At 38.7% G+C, this 19,453-nt stretch overlaps 2 protein-coding genes across 3 annotated transcripts in view; one reads left to right on the top strand and one right to left on the bottom strand.

Moving 5' to 3' along the window:
* The window catches only part of erap1b (endoplasmic reticulum aminopeptidase 1b), a 14,864-nt gene extending 2,882 nt beyond the window's left edge, over positions 1-11,982 (bottom strand). Inside the window, 17 exon segments of the mRNA XM_079813835.1 lie at positions 2,970-3,131; positions 3,240-3,424; positions 4,575-4,731; positions 4,877-5,060; positions 6,087-6,166; positions 6,813-6,970; positions 7,670-7,753; positions 7,953-8,084; positions 8,159-8,290; positions 8,413-8,526; positions 8,647-8,817; positions 8,820-8,887; positions 8,890-9,007; positions 9,125-9,259; positions 9,412-9,550; positions 9,649-10,163; positions 11,872-11,982. Of these exon segments, the coding sequence (XP_079669961.1) occupies positions 2,970-3,131; positions 3,240-3,424; positions 4,575-4,731; positions 4,877-5,060; positions 6,087-6,166; positions 6,813-6,970; positions 7,670-7,753; positions 7,953-8,084; positions 8,159-8,290; positions 8,413-8,526; positions 8,647-8,817; positions 8,820-8,887; positions 8,890-9,007; positions 9,125-9,259; positions 9,412-9,550; positions 9,649-10,142 (2,513 nt within the window). The 5' untranslated portion in view covers positions 10,143-10,163; positions 11,872-11,982.
* On the top strand, positions 11,491-19,453 carry naaladl1 (N-acetylated alpha-linked acidic dipeptidase like 1; the record flags this gene model as incomplete). 2 transcript variants are annotated; one of them, XM_079813837.1, is made up of 20 exons in its annotated part: positions 11,491-11,658; positions 12,752-12,914; positions 13,036-13,208; positions 13,377-13,498; positions 14,478-14,597; positions 14,734-14,923; positions 15,193-15,286; positions 15,361-15,465; positions 15,637-15,722; positions 15,887-16,006; positions 16,719-16,804; positions 16,903-16,966; positions 17,052-17,119; positions 17,201-17,289; positions 17,373-17,466; positions 17,553-17,634; positions 17,746-17,919; positions 18,074-18,161; positions 18,769-18,861; positions 19,006-19,453. In XM_079813837.1, the coding sequence occupies 18 exons, from the start codon at positions 13,058-13,060 to the stop codon at positions 19,181-19,183; spliced, it is 2,004 nt and encodes a 667-aa protein (XP_079669963.1). In that variant the 3' UTR covers positions 19,184-19,453. The 2 variants fall into 2 exon arrangements, with proteins under 2 accessions (XP_079669963.1, XP_079669962.1); XM_079813836.1 differs by lacking the exon at positions 11,491-11,658 and having other exon boundaries at positions 12,718-12,914.

Below are 19,453 nucleotides of genomic sequence, written 5' to 3'. Positions count from 1 at the left end.
TCGATGTTGCAACAGAAACTATTGACTCTCTCTTTTGCAGTACTTTAGACACAGTTGCTCCTCTGCGCTTAAAGAAGATTAAAGAAAATAGTCCAACGCCGTGGTACAACGAGCACACCCGGGCCCTTAAAACAGCAGCCAGAAAAATGGAGCGCAGCTGGAAGAAAACAAAATTAGAGGTATTTCGTAATTCGTGGAAAGAGCACATGATCACATACAGAAAGGCTGTAAAAACTGCTAGATCTGCTTATTTCTCAACTCTCTTGGAAGAAAACAAACACAACCCAAGGTATTTATTCGATACAGTGGCTAAATTAACCAAAAATAAAGCTTCAACTTCTGATGATTGTAAACAGCACAGCAGTAATGACTTTATGAACTTCTTCACATGTAAGATTGATAATATTAGGAAACATTTTTTAACCATGCAGCCGTCTAATACAGCATCACATCAGACAGAGCATTGTAGTGTCACTGAGGAAAAATTACACTCATTCACTGCTATAGGAGAAGAAGAATTGGCTAAACTCGTTAAATCATCAAAATCGACAACATGTATGCTCGACCCTATACCAACTAGGCTATTAAAAGAGATGCTACCAGAGGTCATAGATCCTCTTCTTAATATCATTAATTCATCTTTGTCATTAGGATATGTACCGAAAACTTTTAAGTTGGCAATTATTAAACCACTTATTAAAAAACCGCAACTTGATCCTACAGATTTAGTCAATTATAGACCAATCTCAAATCTACCCTTTCTGTCAAAAATACTTGAAAAGGCAGTGTCTTCACAATTATGTTCCTTTTTAGAAAGAAATGGTATCTGTGAGGATTTCCAGTCAGGATTTAGACCGTATCATAGCACTGAGACTGCTCTCGTCAGAGTTACAAATGATTTGCTCTTATCATCCGATCGTGGCTGTATCTCTCTATTAGTGTTACTCGATCTTAGCGCTGCATTTGATACTATCGACCACAACATTCTTTTGAATAGACTCGAAAATTATGTAGGTATTAGTGGAATTGCATTATCATGGTTTAAATCATACCTATGCGACCGTTATCAGTTTGTAGTAGTAAATGAAGATATGTCACACCGATCGCAAGTTCAGTATGGAGTACCGCAAGGCTCAGTGCTAGGACCGCTACTCTTCACCCTGTACATGCTACCACTGGGAGATATCATTAGGAAGCATGGCGTTAGTTTTCATTGTTATGCTGACGATACTCAGCTCTATATTTCTTCACGCCCTAAAGAAACTTACCAATTCACAAGATTAACGGAATGCATAGCTGATATAAAACATTGGATGACTGGTAATTTCCTGCAACTCAATTCAGAAAAAACTGAATTTTTAATTATTGGACAAAAAAGCTCCACAAGTAGTAACCTAGAATACTGTCTAACACTTGATGGCTGTTCTGTCAAGTCCTCGTCGTCAGTGAGGAACCTGGGTGTGCTCTTTGATACCAATCTTTCGTTTGAAAGCCACGTTTCTAGCATCTGTAAAACTGCTTTCTACCATCTTAAAAATATATCTAAATTACGGCACATGCTCTCAATGCAAAATGCTGAACAGTTAGTTCATGCGTTCATGACCTCAAGGTTAGATTATTGTAATGCTCTACTGGGTGGTTGCCCTGCTCGCTTAATAAATAAACTCCAGCTGGTCCAAAACGCAGCAGCTCGAGTTCTTACTAGAACCAGGAAGTATGACCATATTAGCCCAGTTCTGTCAACACTGCACTGGCTGCCTATTAAACATCGCATAAATTTTAAAATCTTACTTATTACTTACAAAGCACTAAATGGTTTAGCTCCCCAATACTTGAGCGAGCTCTTAACATATTATACTCCATCACGTCTACTGCGGTCTCAAAATTCTGGCCAGTTGATCATACCGAGAATATCCAAATCAACTGCAGGCGGTCGATCGTTTTCCTATTTAGCACCTAAACTCTGGAACAGTCTTCCTAACATTGTTCGGGAAGCAGACACACTCTGTCAGTTTAAATCTAGACTAAAAACACATCTCTTTACTGTGGCATACACATAAAACACTTTTTCAATGAAATGATTGTTAGGCTGCATTAACTAGGTCAGCCGGAACCGGGAACACTTCCCATAACACCTGATGTACTCGTTACATCATCAGAAGAATGGCATCTACGCTAATGTTAGTCTCTCTGTTTTATCCCGAGGTTTACTGCAGTCAGCTGGATCCGGGCCGTATCCAGATCAGATGGTGGACCTGCGCCCAGAGAAGACCAACACAGGACCCCGAAGTGTCTGGGAGACCGTGATTAGACTCCCCCTGAAACTGCCTCATCGACACGGCATCTCAATAAACCCGTCTCCTGCGTGTTGCCTCCGATCATTCGAATATTGCACTTTAATAATTATTTAATCAACATCATCCTCAATAAACCCGTCTCCAGCATGTTGCCCCCGGTCCCTCGAATATTCTGATCTATTATGACCTCCGAGCTGTAAAACTGCCAGAATAATAATAATAATACGCTGTTTGTTAATTGGCCAGAGGAGAACTGGCACCCCAACTGAGCCTGGTTTCTCCCAAGGTTTATTTTTCTCCATTAGGTCACCTAATGGGGTTTTGGTTTCCTTGCCACTGTTGCCTCTGGCTTGGCGTGCTCAGTTGGGGACACTAAATTTTTCAACTAAACATCGAAATACATCTAAATAATAAACTAAATTAACCATTTAAACTAAATTACTGATCAAATTATTGATCTAAAGCCCACACTGTCACTGTATGATACTTGAAATTTTTCCAGAATGGCTATACAGCTGAATAAAATTATGCTGCATTATTTTCCTGTTTAACACTGTAAAGCTGCTTTGAAACAATCTACATTGTTAAAAGCGCTATATAAATAAAGTTGACTTGACTTGACTTGAGAGATTTGTACTCACTTAAGCTGATGTGTATATATAAATGCCTTACCATTTTAACTTGTGATCAAGAGGGCTGGTCGTGAGGGCCATCTTGATCCTGCTCTTGATCGAGACGTACATGGACTCCTTGTACTTTTCAAACAGGAACTCCCAGCCATCCTCAGTCCGGGCGCCAACAGAAAACACAGCCATTGTAACGTCATTGGGAAGACTAGTGGACGGACGGGCGGACAAAAAAAAGTCTTTATTTTCTTAATGGCAAAAGTGTTCAGTGTTTAAAAATCATTTTCAGAAGGGAAAGACAAAGATGGCCTCTGACCTCATATTCCCATCTGAGTCCCTCCAATTGTTGAAGAGCCGGGTGGCGGTGCTGACACAGGGTGGATGACCCCGCACACAGCCGAACAGGAGGAGGTAGCTCCGCAGCATCCTCTGAGACACAGAGCCATCATCAGTCCACGACTGCTGGTCTATGAGCTTCCTGAACAGCTGCAGTATGTAGCCCTGGACCACAGAGAGAGAATCAACATCTGTTACACTTACACATGTACAGCATGGCATTTCATACACAAGTGGTCATTTAAAGTGCTTTACATAACCCTGATGAACAGAGTTAAAAAACAAAACATGGATTTGCACATACAATTTCAAGCAATTTAAACATTTTACAGATTAGCATAACACAAAAAAAAATTATATTTATTACAGACTATCCAATACTTTTTCCCATCATTTGTTTTTTAACTTTCAGAACTATTTTAGGCCTGAAATCACAATTTCTCCAGATTACCCATGAACCTGGGAATCTAGTCTTTAACAGATTTTATAATGTACACCATCGTTCAAAAGTTCAAAAGAAATGAATACTTTTATTCAGCAAAGAAGCATTAAATAGATTCAAATTGACAGACATAAAATATTTCTATTTCAAATAAACACTATTTCTATTCATCAAAGAAAAATGCATTACCGTTTTCAACATTGATAATAATAAGAAATGTTTATTCAGCACCAAATCAGCATATTAGAATAATTTCTAGAGGATCATGCGACACCGAAGACATGGAGAAATGATGCTGAAAATTCAGCTTTGTTTTTTTTTCATCAAATAAATGCAGACTTATTTTTTACAAAGTCCTAAACTTCTGATTTGACCGCACTGAGATTGTACTAAATGACATCCTATAAAAAGGGATAAATTATAATTCTGCCATCATTTACTCAGCCTCAAGTTGTTCCAAAGATGTATGAATTTCTTTCTTCTGCTGAACACAAAAGAAGATATTTTAAAGAATGTCAGTAACAAAACAGTTACTGGACCCCATTGACTTCCATAGTATTTTTTTTCCATACTGAGGCCTATCAACTGTTTTTATTACCCATATTCTTTAAAATATCTTATTTTGTGTTCAGCAGAAGAAAGAAATACATACAGGTTTGGAACAACTTGACTGTGAGTAAATGATGACAGAATTTACATTTTTGGGTGAACTATCCCTTTAATTACCGGTATGTGAAGCATGAAACGTCAAATGAATTATAACTGATGCTCAGAATTGCTCGCATGAAATGAAGCTGACTTCAAGCCTTAATCATGAATGAATTAATCCACAAGCTAGAAGATCAAATATAAATGACCGCTCAGCTCACTGACCTTCATTTGGTTTTCCAGCTCCACCATGTCCCTTTTCTCCATCAGTTTGTACAGAGGCACAAGCTCACTGAAGCCCTGCGTGACTGGCATAATCTCAGTTTCTTTGCTTAGATACAGAGTCAGGTCTAAAGCCTTATCCAGAGGAAGTTTACCAACACTGTCCAAAAACACAAGGAGGGAGGAATGTTTTAAATCAACAAGGCCACACTTTTATTGTCTGATCTACAGTACTTTTGATACTCTTGATACATTTTCTTCCCAGTGACCAATAAGAACACACATGCAGGTGACCGGGGACTGACCTGACCAGCTGGAAGGCGTTGTTGATGAGGCTGGCCCGGTCGTTGCTGCTGAGCGCCGTGTGATTGTGTTTGAGCAGCCTGATGAGGTCATCCCAGCCAGAGCCCTCATAGTGCACGATGTAATATCCACTCATGTCCACATTAAACTTGATCCAGTTCACCTCCTCCGGCAGATACAGCACGTCTATGATGACATATACAACAGATCTGTCAGAATTCAGCGCTAAAGGTTCAGAAAGGTTTTTTTCTCACAGTGATCCCATTAAAAACACATTCTGGATTCACAAAAGAACCTTTCAGTGAAGAACCATTTATTTATCTTGGTGTGGAAAACTTTTAAAACTTTTTTCCACTTTAAAGAACCTTTTGTGCAAAGGAAAGGTTACATGAACGTTTAAGGTTCTTCGTTGAACCATAGATGCCAATAAAGAACCTTTATTTGTAAGAGTGTAGTGTTTAATGCTAATCTGTCACACATATACTTCAGTGCTTGCGTTGTTTTGAGACGTGAAGTCATTTTCCCTCCAAGCATGACATTTTAAAGGGGTGATGAATTGAGAAATCAACTTTCCCTTGAGCCTTTGATATATAAAAGTTCAGTTTCGGAACTGAAAACTTCCTTGTTAGTCAAAGAAAAGCTTTTATTGACACCAGGCCCAGAAAATGCTTGATCTCAGAATATGTCGACCCTTGACGTCATTGTATGCTGAAACGCCGCCTCAACAGATAAATATGTACGCCTGCTTCTATAGCCCCGCCCACCGACTCGTGGAGCTAAACGGATTGCGCTACCGAGCAATAAACATGCCGTTGAGGATTACAAAATATTGTTCAGTGCCTGGGCTCGACAGTAATGCAACATGTAAGTAACTGTGTTCATTCTAATGCCTGATTTGAAATGTAATGATTCATGTAGTCAGATGTCCTTTGTCTGTGTGTCAGTAAATCAAACCAGTGACTAAACGTCAACATGCGTTGTTTCACCAAAATGAGTGTAGGAAAAATGCCTTTTATTTATAAATTATGACAATTTTTGATGTAAAAAGCATTCTAACATTATAAGTGCACCCCAGGAAACATCATAAAACAATAAAACAACGCAGTTCATGACCCCTTTAAACTTAAAAAATAATACAATATATTATATAATATTACTAAATCATATTAGCACAAAATTAATAATATTGTCAAATGGCATTCAAACAAATACCTGTTTTGGTCTTAAGCAGGAAGCGGTGCACTGTTGTTGAGCCACTGGTAATGTAAGTCAATGGAACGTGCCACAGGAAGCTGTAACCAGCAAAACATCAGGAACAGAAGATTAAGCCAAACTTACAATCAAGTGTAAAAAAAACAAAAAACAGACAAGACAATTAGGAGAAAATAACCTGACTTCCTGTGACAAAGCAAAAATAAGTTATTAATTTTCAATGGGAGTTCACGATTTGTGGTAACGCAAGTGACAGTGGCCAATGTTGATGCAATGTGGCCGTATCCAAGTTGAGAAAAATTTAACTTTATGCAAATTAGTACAGATTCATTGTGTCTCCTGTGAGATACTGTTGTCAAATATCCTTCCTAACAGAGACAGTCGTGTTACTGTGAGCGACTTCACTTTGTAAATGATTTATCTCTGCCCACATACAAGGATATCATTTTAAAAAATGATGTGTGGAAAACTGTCAAAAATTGTCAACATTCTGAGTGACTTGGATTTATGCATTGATAATCATTCATCTTGTACATGATATGATGTATTATTCACTGATGTCCCGGTGTTTTATCAGCTTGCTTGTCAGAAGAGAATGACATCTTATTTTAAAGATCACATTTTTAAAAATATAAACCCTAAATAAAACCTAAAATTAACATCTCTGTCAGTTTAAACAGGCTTGAAAATGAAGAAAAAACAATGTAGATGCTTGACAATAATAACCTGGATGTTTGTGAGAGGTCGTCACTCTTGAGGTAACGCTCTTGACTTAGTCTTACTTCTCGACCTTTGACCTCCACTGTAATGAGTGGAAAGCCCTCCTGCAATGTCCATGTCTCCATCATAGCCTTAACATCCAGCTCATCCTCAGAGTGCCATTTCTAAGAGATACAATATCACAGAAATACATCACAACACCAGTTAAAAACAGTGTATAACAGTTCTTAGATTAATGATGTAAACAGTTAAACGCATAATTTTACCACGTTTTACCATGCCTAATATCGATCTAGCTTACTGTAGTACACAGAGTTAGACTGGGTAAATCCAGCCTGATCTGCAGGCGATTTGATTTCGCCCTGCAACTCAGTCTGGAAACCTTTACATTCATCTCTACTGCTTCTGTTACACTTTTGCGGGAACCAATCACAGACTGGCTTATCCACCTGGGGCGCTATTGGCGGATTTAACACGGTGACGGGTAGAGAAGCGATGGGTCGTTGCCCGTTGATCACGCCTCTTGTGGTCTGATTGGTTAAAGGACTATCCAATTGCGTACAGAGTCCTTTAATTTATGCTTGTTTATCACGCCTCTTATGCAGTAGAAAATACATAGCAGACTCCCCAGACCAATGTTCAATCTTAAATTGAGCTTGGTCTGGTGATAGCATTATAACATAACTTTCAACACACTCAAATGTATCTAATATGATAAAACATACGCATGACCGGAAAAAGCGAAATAAAGGCATAATACGATAATAAAAGCGCTGCGAAATCAAGGCGTTATCAAGCTACGCATTTGTTTTGAATAAGCGACATCTAGAGGCGAAAAAATACATATTGTGGCTTTAACTCACCGAAGCTCCAGAGTGTGAGACTGAGCGCCGACAAGACTCACCACCCTTCAGTCTGCCCTCGTCCAGACCATCAGAGTCACAAACCTATAACAGAGACATTGAAAACCTGTTAACTCTCAGAACACATTGTAAGACATTTTGAACTATACGTGAAACCTCATTGGAGAAATCTTTTGTGAAAATTTGCTGAACAGCAGTAAATGTGACCGCACCTAATGAATAAGCTCACACTGTTTACTGCAGGGATGTATGCATTTGCATTACGCGTGCAGCTTGTACTCACATTGGTCAGACTTTCCCACAAGTTACTATTGACTGTGTTTTGGTAACTGTAGCGTTTCAGGTATCTCACAATCCCCAATTTAAAGTCCTCTGGGGTCAGAAACTCTCTCAGCATGTTCAGAATACAGGCCCCCTGAAATGACATTCCCAACTGTAACATGCGTTTAAAAAGCTTGAAAAACAATTTTCATTGGTTTCATAATGCACCTTGTCATAGGAAACATCATCAAACATTTCCTGTATCTGAGCAGGGTTCTCCACCGGCGTGGACACAGGGTGAGAGGAGCTTAAGGAGTCCACTTCCATGGCCTCAAAACACTTCCCCAGGAAATAATCCTCCTGTTGCACAAAGATGATTGGGGTTCATTTTAGCACATATCTTTCACCAACTCTTACTGAATACTTGGAAATAAAAAGGGAACAGTCCTTCAGCAAGGGCCACCATTTTAATAACAACTTACAACTTGCAGTTCAGGATTGGTGATGTTAACAGACACAAACTCCATGAACTTGGCAAAACCTTCATTCAGCCACAGATCATTCCACCACTGCATGGTCACCAGGTTACCAAACCACTGACAAGAACAGAACGAACCATTCACTGATTAACCACAGCAACAGGTCACTTGATAGAATCATTACTATAATACCCCCCATTACACACACAAAAAAGTGAATTAATGTTATAAATCCACCTGATGGGCCAGTTCATGAGCGATGATCATTGTGATCCCCAGTTTATCAGAAGCAGAAGACTTGTGGGGGTCGAAAAGAAGGCCTGATTCCCGGTAGGTGGTGAGACCCCAATTCTCCATCGCTCCAGACTGGAAGTCTGGGATAGCAGCAAGATCTACGGAGAAAATTAATTAAATGTTGAACCTAGAAATCTGTATTTGCATGTTAAGCTAAGCAGTAGACAAAAAATTGCAGCTGACCCTGTTTGGGTAGAGGGTAAGGAATGTCGAAGTAGTCATCATAGAAGTCAAGCAGCTTCACTGCAGCGTCCAGAGCAAACTCTGCTTGGTCGATCTTCTCTGGCACAGCATACACTGAAATCTAAATAATTCACATCAAATAAATGCTATTAGCAGGATCACAAAAGTGATAAAAGATGAAGGTGGGATCCTACAGTACATCAGGACTTTATCATTAACAGGTGGATCATCTTCTAACCTGGACTCCATGCTGACTGGTCTTGCTGATAGAGAGAAAGTCGGAGACAATGAAGGCCACCAGGTATGTGCTCATCTTTACACTCACATCAAACTGGTCCTCAAACAGGCCACCTGGCAGCTCTAATGTTCTCAGCTGGAGTAGAGAAAACAAAAAGAGAATGCTTAAGAGAAGAATCAGAGTCTCCCCATGGCAGATTAATAGTTAATGTCGCAGTATGATTTATTCAGGTTTTAGACAGAATACAGAAGGATTGATCAACAGAGGTTCTATAGATATTACAGCACCTTAGGCATGTTTGAGAGGGCAATATGCTTTGCTTCTCTGCGAATCTGCACTGTAAAGTTTGCTTTGAAGGCAGGTTCATCAAAACAGGGAAAGGCTGCTCGGGCACTAGTAGGCTCAAACTGCGTGGAAGCCACAACCCTGAGAATGTGAATGACACGATAACATTATTATTTCCCATAAAATACACTTGAAGACATACTGACTAAAAATCTTGAGCGTTTGATAAGGTTTCTCACCTGACGTCTCCCTTGGTGGTGCGGTATGTGCTTTTGTAAAATCCATGAAAGCTCTCCGAGAGGTTGGCAGCAAACTCAAGTTCAACTGAATATACATGGCTTCTCCTCAGCAGTGCATTATCAGATATAAGTGCAATCTGCTGGAAGTATGGGTATTCTAGGACCTGCAAGGGCTGAAGCCGAGTCATATCTGAACTTAGCAACCTTGCATTGGAGATATGAAGATCCTTGCTGTGCAGGATTATAGATTTGGTGTCTTGATGCACCTCGATTTGGATCTGTACCAATCCAGAAAAGTCTAAACTTGTGAGGTTGGGGTGGATAAGGAGATGGTAATGAAGGGGAGATACTGTGTCTGGAAGTCTCATTTTGTTCCATGGGAATGGTTCTCCATTGCTTGATGTGGGGAATGAAGTGGGCTCTTGAGTGACTGCAGCCCAAATGTGAATGATGGGTAGGGCTAGGAGATTCACAAGCAGAGCAAAGCGACTCATGTCTAGTACTACTTGGAAATTCTGTAAAAGGTAAAGGAAAAAACGTATTGTAAAAACTCTGATAATACAAAATAAGCCCATGAGCTCAACAAAAAGAGTGATTTCTGTTTTCTCAACAGAAACCATTTAAAAGTAATTTATTGACACTGTACCGCCTGAGAAGTCTCAAATCCGTGAATCGGTTCTTTTGAACAGTTCACTTGCGTCATGACGTAATCATGCCATGCACTCTCTCTAAAACATCCCAATATGATTATTCTATGTTCTGTGGGGATAATTGTTATGTTTATGTGGTCTGTTTGATCGACATTTCCTCATTTATATATTTATTAATTGTCTGTCTCTCTCTCTGAATTCAAATATTATGTAATGTTTGGACCCCCTTGAATCCCTGGCTCTTTCTTTTGGCTTATGGTTTTTCACTTTTGCATTGTATGAATAAGAGTTTAATGAAAAAAATAATTCCAAAAAAGCCATACGTTGGCACTTTTGCAGGGTGTTATGCTGCCTTCACGTGCTATCGGAAATTTGACAATTCCCACTTCTGAAGTCGTGATTACGAGCTTGTTGCATTCAAGTGCTTTGTTGTCGGAGTGAACAGGAATCATGGTGGAAACCAGGTTATTCTTACCAATTTATTGGGAAAATCTTATTAAAACCAACATCATGTAGTCTCCCATGCACCGACAACCATATAAACATTCCAGATAGTCCGCTTTCTGTAATTTCAGTCAAATGCAGGCTATTTTTGCTGTGTACCAAACATACAATACGCTTCATATGATTACTCTTACATGTAAATATGTACTACATTAATGTCAAGACAAGACGACCTAGCTGTTTTGGGAAAAAAACAATAAAACCACACCTGCCACAGCAGTCTAGTTCTGCTCGCCACCACGTTTAAAGTTTATGACACGCCCATCTCGGAAATTGGGGTATCAAAATTATTTCCGAACTTCCCAGTGGTAAACACGACATCAGAGGGCGTTCATGTGCAATTTTTACCTAGGAAACTGGTATTTACGATAATTCCGATAGCACGTGAAGGCAGCAGGGTGTTTATTGTAATTTCACACGTCAAATTTCTGTTAGTTGCAGACGCTTGTAACAATTTACAAAAGTTAATTTTTTTGTAAGTTTTAGTAGGACTGTTTGTTCAAATCAACGCTTTCGTATGTGTTAAAGGGTTATGAAACACTAAACAAAATTTTCTGACATTTTAGATCATAAAAGACAATATTAGCACCTGTTCGTTTGAATTGTAACGTTATAGGGGAACATTTGGAATCTGCGCTATTTTTCTTCTTCCGGGTTAAAAATGTTCATGTCCTGCAGTCAAGTATTTCCTGTTAGTAATGCTCTAATATCAGCTCAGCATTTTTAACACGTCTGAAAGAGACGGTTTTCGGTTCAGTTACTGAATTGTTGTTTTGTGAACCAATTCAACCGATTTCTTGAAAAGATCCGACTCAAAAGAACGTACACGGCGAATGCATTACTCATTTAGCAGCTGGTATGGGAAATAATATTTTTTAAAAATTCGCTGTATATGTAATTATATTCTTCATTAGATGAGAGGATAGAATGGGCTTCTTTGCACAGCACATTGTACGATGCAAACTGATACGACATAGCGCGTGCACACATAACCCAACGCCATAAGCACGATATTGTCACGTGATACGAGATACAGTTCAAGTAGATCTTTATATCACATAATACTTACGATTACGAAATACTTTTCAGTTCAGATCCTCGATCCTGCTAAAAAAAAGAATCAAGCTGGTTTAGCTAAGCACATCGAATCAATGAATGTGAAAGTGAAAATAATTCTTCAACATTTGCATCATGGGAAGCGTTTTTTTTTTTTTTTTTTTTTTTAATTAAAGGCGCTGCACTAACTGAGTAACAGTAATATTTAAGAGGACCATTTAAGGTAACACAAAAAAACAATACAACCAGTAGCCTATATGTTAAGTTACAAAGTGTAACCATGCAGGCACATGTTGCCAGATCCTCTCCCTCAGTTCCCCACTCAGTGAAACTGAACTTGCAAAAGATTATATTAAATACTCAGATTTTGAAACAAACAAACCAAAGTATCAGATTTAGATTAGTCATTTCATGTCGGTAGTTGTCATGTCATTTGTGCATAGTCTGTGTACATTTAGCATACACTGGAAAAACAACACAATTAGACCAGCACCATACAAAGTTCTTACATTTGTTTCAGTAATGTGGAGAATATGACTTTTTGTGGTGGTGGTCATAAAGTGACTGCCGATGCTTATAAACTTAGTGTGCATTTATAGATGTATGACTAGAACATGTAGTTTTACAGTTGTGCCAGGAGATAAAGTCCAACATAACATTTCACAAAAAAACATTAATGAGTAAACTTTATGGTCCAGTTGAAAGGACACACATAATTTCATCCGTGATCTTGACACTATGATCATAACAGTTACTTCACACCCACTATCCCACCACTCTCGCCGCAGGCTTTATTAGAGGAGGATACGGCTGGTTGGCCATTCAGAAGGTGCATTTAGGGCTCTGACATACAAACATAATGCTTAAGGAGGTGTTGTTGGGTCTCCTCGCAGGAGCAGTGGTTTTTACTATAGGGATTCTGCTGGGACACTTCGCCATTGACAAGGGCAGTTCGGTGCCAGAGTGGGTTCGGGATGCATATCGTGATGTGGATGAAAGTATCATTGAGAAATTTCTTGCAGAACTGGACACCAATGAAATTAAAGAGAACCTCAGGTGATGTATTTATTCTGAAGCACACGAGTATGAGATTCTAAAACTTTCTAAAACATCAATCTGTGTGCAGTTGTTTGTTTCAGCTGATTTGAGAATTTACTTGTGTCTTCTTTATCCAAAGGGAGCTGACTAAGGTTCCCCACATGGCCACCACCCCTGGAGATGAAGCAACTGTAGAGTTTATGCTGAAGAGATGGCGGGACCCCAAAACAGGCTTGGACAGTGCCTGGAGAGAGGACTACAAGGTTTATCTGTCATTCCCTAACAAAACAAACCCCAACAAAGTCTCTGTTGGTAAGACAGCATATTCAACACGTCATCGACAATAACAACAACAGCTTCTAGTTTGTGACATTTTTCTGATTTGCTTTAACACAATGAATGTGATCAAAATCATATATTATCCAAAAATGTTAAATGATGTATAGGGAATTTAAGAATGGAAAACACTATTTTATTTAGTTGATCCAGAAAACACAATCCTGTTTACGGCAAGAGAGAAAGAGAAAGCGTACAGCCCAGAACAGGAGGACCCAGAGGTGGTCCAGCCGTACGCAGCATATTCCCCTGCAGGAAATGTCAAGGTGTGCAGCCTTCACCGCCTTAATATACTTCATAGTTCATAAATGCTTTCGTATTATTCTTTTAATAAACACTGTTTGTAGTTTACTGACATTGACATTATCCATCCATTTAATTCATAAAGCAGTAGTATACAGTATACACTTTTGAACGGTAGTGTAAGAACTTTTAAAAAAATAAATTAATACTTTTGTTCAGCAAGGACACATGAAATTGATCAAACGTGACCATTTATAATGTCAAATAAATGCTGTTCTTTTGATCTTTCTATTAAAAGAAAAAAAAATTATGTTACCACAAAAATATTAAACAGTTTTCAACATTGATAATAAGAAATGTTTCTTGAGCACCAACTCATCATATTAGAATGATTTATGAAGGATCTTGTGTCACTTGTATCGCAGGAATAAATTACATTTTAAACTGTAATAATATTTCACAATATTATTATTTTTGATCAAATAAGCGCAGTCTTGGTAAGAATAAGAGACTTATTTCAAAAACATTATAAATGTTGCAGACTTTTGAAAGGCAGTGGGATGTATAAATTATTATATTACTTTTTTATTTTCAATTCATATTTTTCCCAGTCTCTAATCAGTTTTTCCATTTTTTTTTTTAAACTCCTCTTCTGATGGAGATGTTATCATGACATAAAGCCTATTATCTTATGACATAATGACAGCCATAACTTATGACACACCTGAGCAAGAGAAGACAATGATTCTTCGTGTGTAATGACCTTTGGGGCTATCGCACACCACATGTCACTGTCGTAAAGTCATTCTACTGATAGCTATTTATTTTTTCTTACACTGTTCCACAATATTGACATTTTACACAAGAGTTTATTGTAAGCATATCTTGCTATCACTAACTTTATCAAAAGCTGATATGATTGTGCAATTGTGTATTATGGAAGTGAAATTTATGTCTGAATCAAATTGTGATATGGTCTCGACTCATCTTTTTTATATGCAGGGAAAACTTGTCTATGCAAACCAAGGTAAAATGAGTGACTTCGAGCTGTTGAACAGAACACTGGATCTGAGGGGAACCATCGCCATCACCAGATACGGAGGAGAAGGGAGGTCGAAAAAAGTGAGACTACACTAGCTAAATCGAGCAAAGACATTCAGGACATTTATCAAGAAATGGAAATTCAGCATTAGGTATCAGTTTAGAAGACTTCAATGCATAAAAACATGTTTACTCTCCTGTGACATGAATATAACAGGCTATAAATGCAGCCAAGTTTGGAATTGTTGGGGTGCTGGTCTATACTGATCCGTATGACATTAACGATGGCCTGGTGTCAGAAAGTGAAACCTACCCTCACTCCTGGTATCTGCCACCCTCTGGCGTAGAGCGAGGCTCATACAACATTGACTTCGGCGACTTGTTAACACCTTACCTAGCTGCAAAAGGTAACCGGTTTAACATGAAAACGCATGATACATAAACAACAACATTTTACAGTGTCCGTGTTACATTTGTTACATGTACTTACCATAGTAATGACAGTAAATTATGCATAATTACATGCAACTAACCCTTAACCAAACCCGAATCCTATACCCAAACCCTGTAGTAAGTACATTTAGTAATGAATTATTACCCAGTGCTTAAATATATAATTACACTGTAACAATGACACCTTAAAATAAAGTGTAACCGTACATGGTTTCATTTGTAGATGATACATACAGAAGACCAAAAGAAGACATAACAGGTATCCCCCCAATTCCAGCACAGCCAATAGGGTTTGAGGATGCAGAAAGATTAATCTGGTAAGTGTTACACATACCTTTTATTTCTTTTTAGAATGATTCCTTCTAAATTCTGTCTGAATTATCTGTGACAGCGAGCTTGATGGGGACGATGCCCCTAATGAATGGCAAGGCTCACTTAACTGTACATACAAACTTGGTGTGCCAGGGTTCAAAACCACATCTCCCTTAAACAACAGGTAAATATTTCTGCACAATATACATCTTGCACAAGTGTGCTGGAAGGATATGCCACACTTTATTTTAGGGTCCAATTCTCACTATTAACTATGAATTTGCCTCAATAAACTCCGTAAACTAAAGCGTTACAGAAGGATAGAATGAAAATAATGTTTTGTTTTGTCTGTCAGCACTGTACACTTGGACATTTATAACACGGAGAGGCTGGAATATTCAGCAAATGTTATGGGAGTAATCCGAGGCAGTGTGGAGCCAGGTAAGTCCTATTTGTCAGTGTTGACAAGAACAAAATACCTGTTGTCCTAATATACACAGTCCCTTATTTTGACCCTTGGTGAAGCATTTTGTTATTTAAGGCACTGTATTTGTGAAGTAATAAATTGTGTCTGCAAACTGTATTTTTGTATGCGTGTTGTTCAGACAGGTATGTGATCTATGGGAACCACAGGGACAGCTGGGTGCACGGAGCCATCGACCCCAGCAGCGGCACAGCAGTGATGCTAGAGATCACCAGAGTGCTGGGGAAGATGGTGAAGGAAGGTGAGGCCTAATGACACCCAGACAACAACTGAATTTGCCATCAAATGTGACTGTTTCAGATAACACCATTTTTAATTTCAATGAACAGAAAAAATGTAAGGCAACCAGGTAAGTTACTTTAAGTTAAACCAACAATACTTTTGACAGTGTAGGGCTGGTTGTAGTGACTCAAATGAAGTACACTCTAAAAAAAAAAAGGTTCTATATGGCACAAAAAATGGTTCTTGGCTCGTAATCAAACCTTTTTAAGTGCTATATAGCACCAATTTTGGTGCTTCAGTGGTTCTTCAGCGGCTCTTCAGAGGTGCTATATAGCACCTTAGTCAAAGAACCGGTGAAGAATTTTTTTTTAGAGTGTACTTTGCTATGAGACAAGGTGGTCTAGAGGTTTAATGAAAGCAACGGTAAATAAAGAGGAAAAATATAACATATAGTACCGGTTTCACAGACAGGATTAAGCCTTAGTTCAATTAGGACATTTAAGTAGCTTTTTAAAATATGCCTTAGAAAAAACATTACTGGTGTGCATATTAAAACAAAACAATGGCACTGACATATTTTAAGATTTGTCAGTGCAAGTTGCTTTCAGTTAAAACAGCTCAAATATGCATTTTAGTTGGGACTAGCTTAAGCCTTGTCTGTGAAACCGGGGGATAGTGCATATCTTGTGATTCATCAAATTCTTGGGTTAGTTATTCTCTATACCTCAAAGGGAAATGGCGACCTCGGCGGTCCATTATCTTTGGCAGTTGGGGAGCTGAAGAATTTGGCCTTATTGGATCTGCAGAATACACAGAGGTTTGTTAATAAACACATCGGTAGCATTACTAAAAAAATTCGATGTAGAACATGAAAGATTTTACCGTTTTGGTTTTGAAAGCATGGTCCATTCTCAGGAGTACTTCAGTAAGCTGAGTGAACGCACTGTGGCGTACATCAACGTGGACATCTCAGTGTTTGGTACAAGTTGATGTTTTTCCTCTTTCAATATTTTCATTATTCATTTCATCCCGTGTTCCACTGAAATGCTTCATGTCCACCACAGCTAATGCCACTCTCAGGGCTTCTGCTTCTCCAGCAGCACAGAGTGTGCTTTTCACAGCCTCCAAACAGGTGAGAAGCAAGCCTTATATCTATAACCTGAAGTGTGACTTTCATGTCCTTCATAAGACTTTTATGAGTCTGTGCTTTCAGGTAAATGCACCTGGAACAACCAAATCAGTCTATGAGAACTGGATACAATATTACAACAGAACCAGTCCAAATTATGGGGTTATACCAAAGTATGCTCTTATTATTCCACAATATTACCTCATGGTTCTCAAGGTAATGTATTAATTCTCAAACTTGTTAATTGTATTTGCAGTGTGGGCTTCTTGACAGGAGCAGGAAGTGATTACGCTGCTTTTATGCACTACCTTGGAGTAACTTCTATGGACATTTCCTATTATTACGACCGGGTATGTGGTCAGCGCTAATGCAATCAACCACTTGGCATTAAAACAAATTGATTAATAAAAACAACACATCCTTGATCACTTTGCAGAGCAAAACAAGAGCGCGCATCTACCCAGCCTACCACACTGCTTATGACACCTTTGACTACGCATCTAAGTTCATTGACCCAGGTGAAATGAATACTAAGGTTCTCAATTGAGACAATATATATTTACTATGAACCCTCTTTTAATAGCCTACTATCAGTCTATTTTAATTTCAAATGACTTTCCATTATGAAGGTTTCACAAGTCACCAGGCAGTAGCCAGGACAGCAGGGAATGTGCTGGTGCGATTGGCTGACAGTCTTCTGTTGCCTTTTAACTGCAGTGACTATGCAGAAAGTCTGGAGCAGTACCTCGGTCGGGCGGTTACAGCCTTTGAGGAAAAACTAGTGGCTAAAGGAATCTCTATGGGTGAGCTAATTTGATTTGAACTGCTTTGGACGAGGCAAATGCTTCCTTTTTCCAAACCGTGATTGAATTTTGTCAACCTAAAAGTTAATACAAGGTGAGAGCAATGGAAGTATGCAAGTGTCAAAGTGGCAATGAGCACTTTTTCTCATCCCAGAATCCTTGAAGAAAGCCGTGCAGTTATTCCGTGAGACAGCCACCAAACTGGATCATATGATCAGGGATTCAGATCTTGCAAAAGAAACGTAAGTTAACCCTGGAAAGCCTTACATATGAAATCATAGTAAATACGGAACAGTTTATTGAACCTTTAGGCAATCAATATATATATAACATTTATAACAATACATGTATTTATTGTGGGGGGCAACACATACAATCCAATGCAACACAATGATGATTGAGACATGTACAAAATAAACATTTATCAATCATATGTATACTCACATTTTTAACATGATTTTCCTAAAAAATGATTCCTGGATAATCAAGTAAACCTAAGTTGCTTCAGTCAAGTGTTCCTATTGAAATATTACTAAAATATAAAAGTTATTCTTACTTTAACTTTATAAAAATCAGAAAAGATTTCACTGCAAAAATACATGCACACACAACCTGAGGGGGGACGTTTTAAAAGGCCTTTACTTGCTAAGAAAGTATAAACTATCAATCAGACAACAGAAAGCATGTACTAGATTGTATACATGTTTTTCAGATTTTTTTTGCTCATGGTGATCATTTAGGAACCCTATCAATTTGCATTTCTAATACAATAGACTTTATAGAGTTAAAGTCACCTGCTCTGGTGTCAAGAGTACACAACAGCATAAATATTACATGTCTTCACAACAGGCCTCTGAAGGCGCGCAGAATTAATGACCAGCTCATGCTGCTGGACAGGGCTTTCCTTGACCCGTTGGCATTCCCAGAACAATATGGTTTCAGGTATGAAGCAGCATTATTTAAACATCCTGCTAATGACCAGTCCCTTATGAATAATAATTAGCATCCCACTGACCACCCTCCATTTGTTCACGCTGATGTCACACCTGTTCGCAATCACTTCTAACGCTCTCTGGCATCACACAGGCATGTGATATGGGCGTCAAGGTCATCGAGTGTGCCCACCTTTCCAGGCCTGGCAGATGCAGTGGAGAAGGCTGAGAGCACTGACCTGAAGGAAGACTGGAATCAGGCTCATAAACACTTATCCATTGTCACACAGGCCATCGCAGGAGCTGCACACACACTGGATGACGTGATTTAATGCATGCTGAACTGAACAAAGGAAACTTCTTGAGAAAGGGAGAACTATTTGACTGTTTTTGCCAAGTGAAATTCCTAGACATTTGAAATGAATATTTCCCGTCAGAGGGTGTACAAACAAGGGAGTATCAGGCTTTAAATCATGTACAAATATAGGAGAACTCTGAACTGCCACTCCCAGTAGATTCCTAGTTCACTGAAACAAGTGGTTTGTAGTAAAAACATGAAATGAAGATCGAAAGTTCTTTGTGTATTAAAGGGATAGTTCACC

Source organism: Gobio gobio (genome assembly GCF_949357685.1).
Source record: "Gobio gobio genome assembly, chromosome: 4".
Lineage (NCBI taxonomy): Eukaryota > Metazoa > Chordata > Actinopteri > Cypriniformes > Gobionidae > Gobio > Gobio gobio.
The sequence above is the reverse complement of the archived record's forward strand: the minus strand, read 5'-3'. Positions and strand labels throughout refer to the sequence as shown.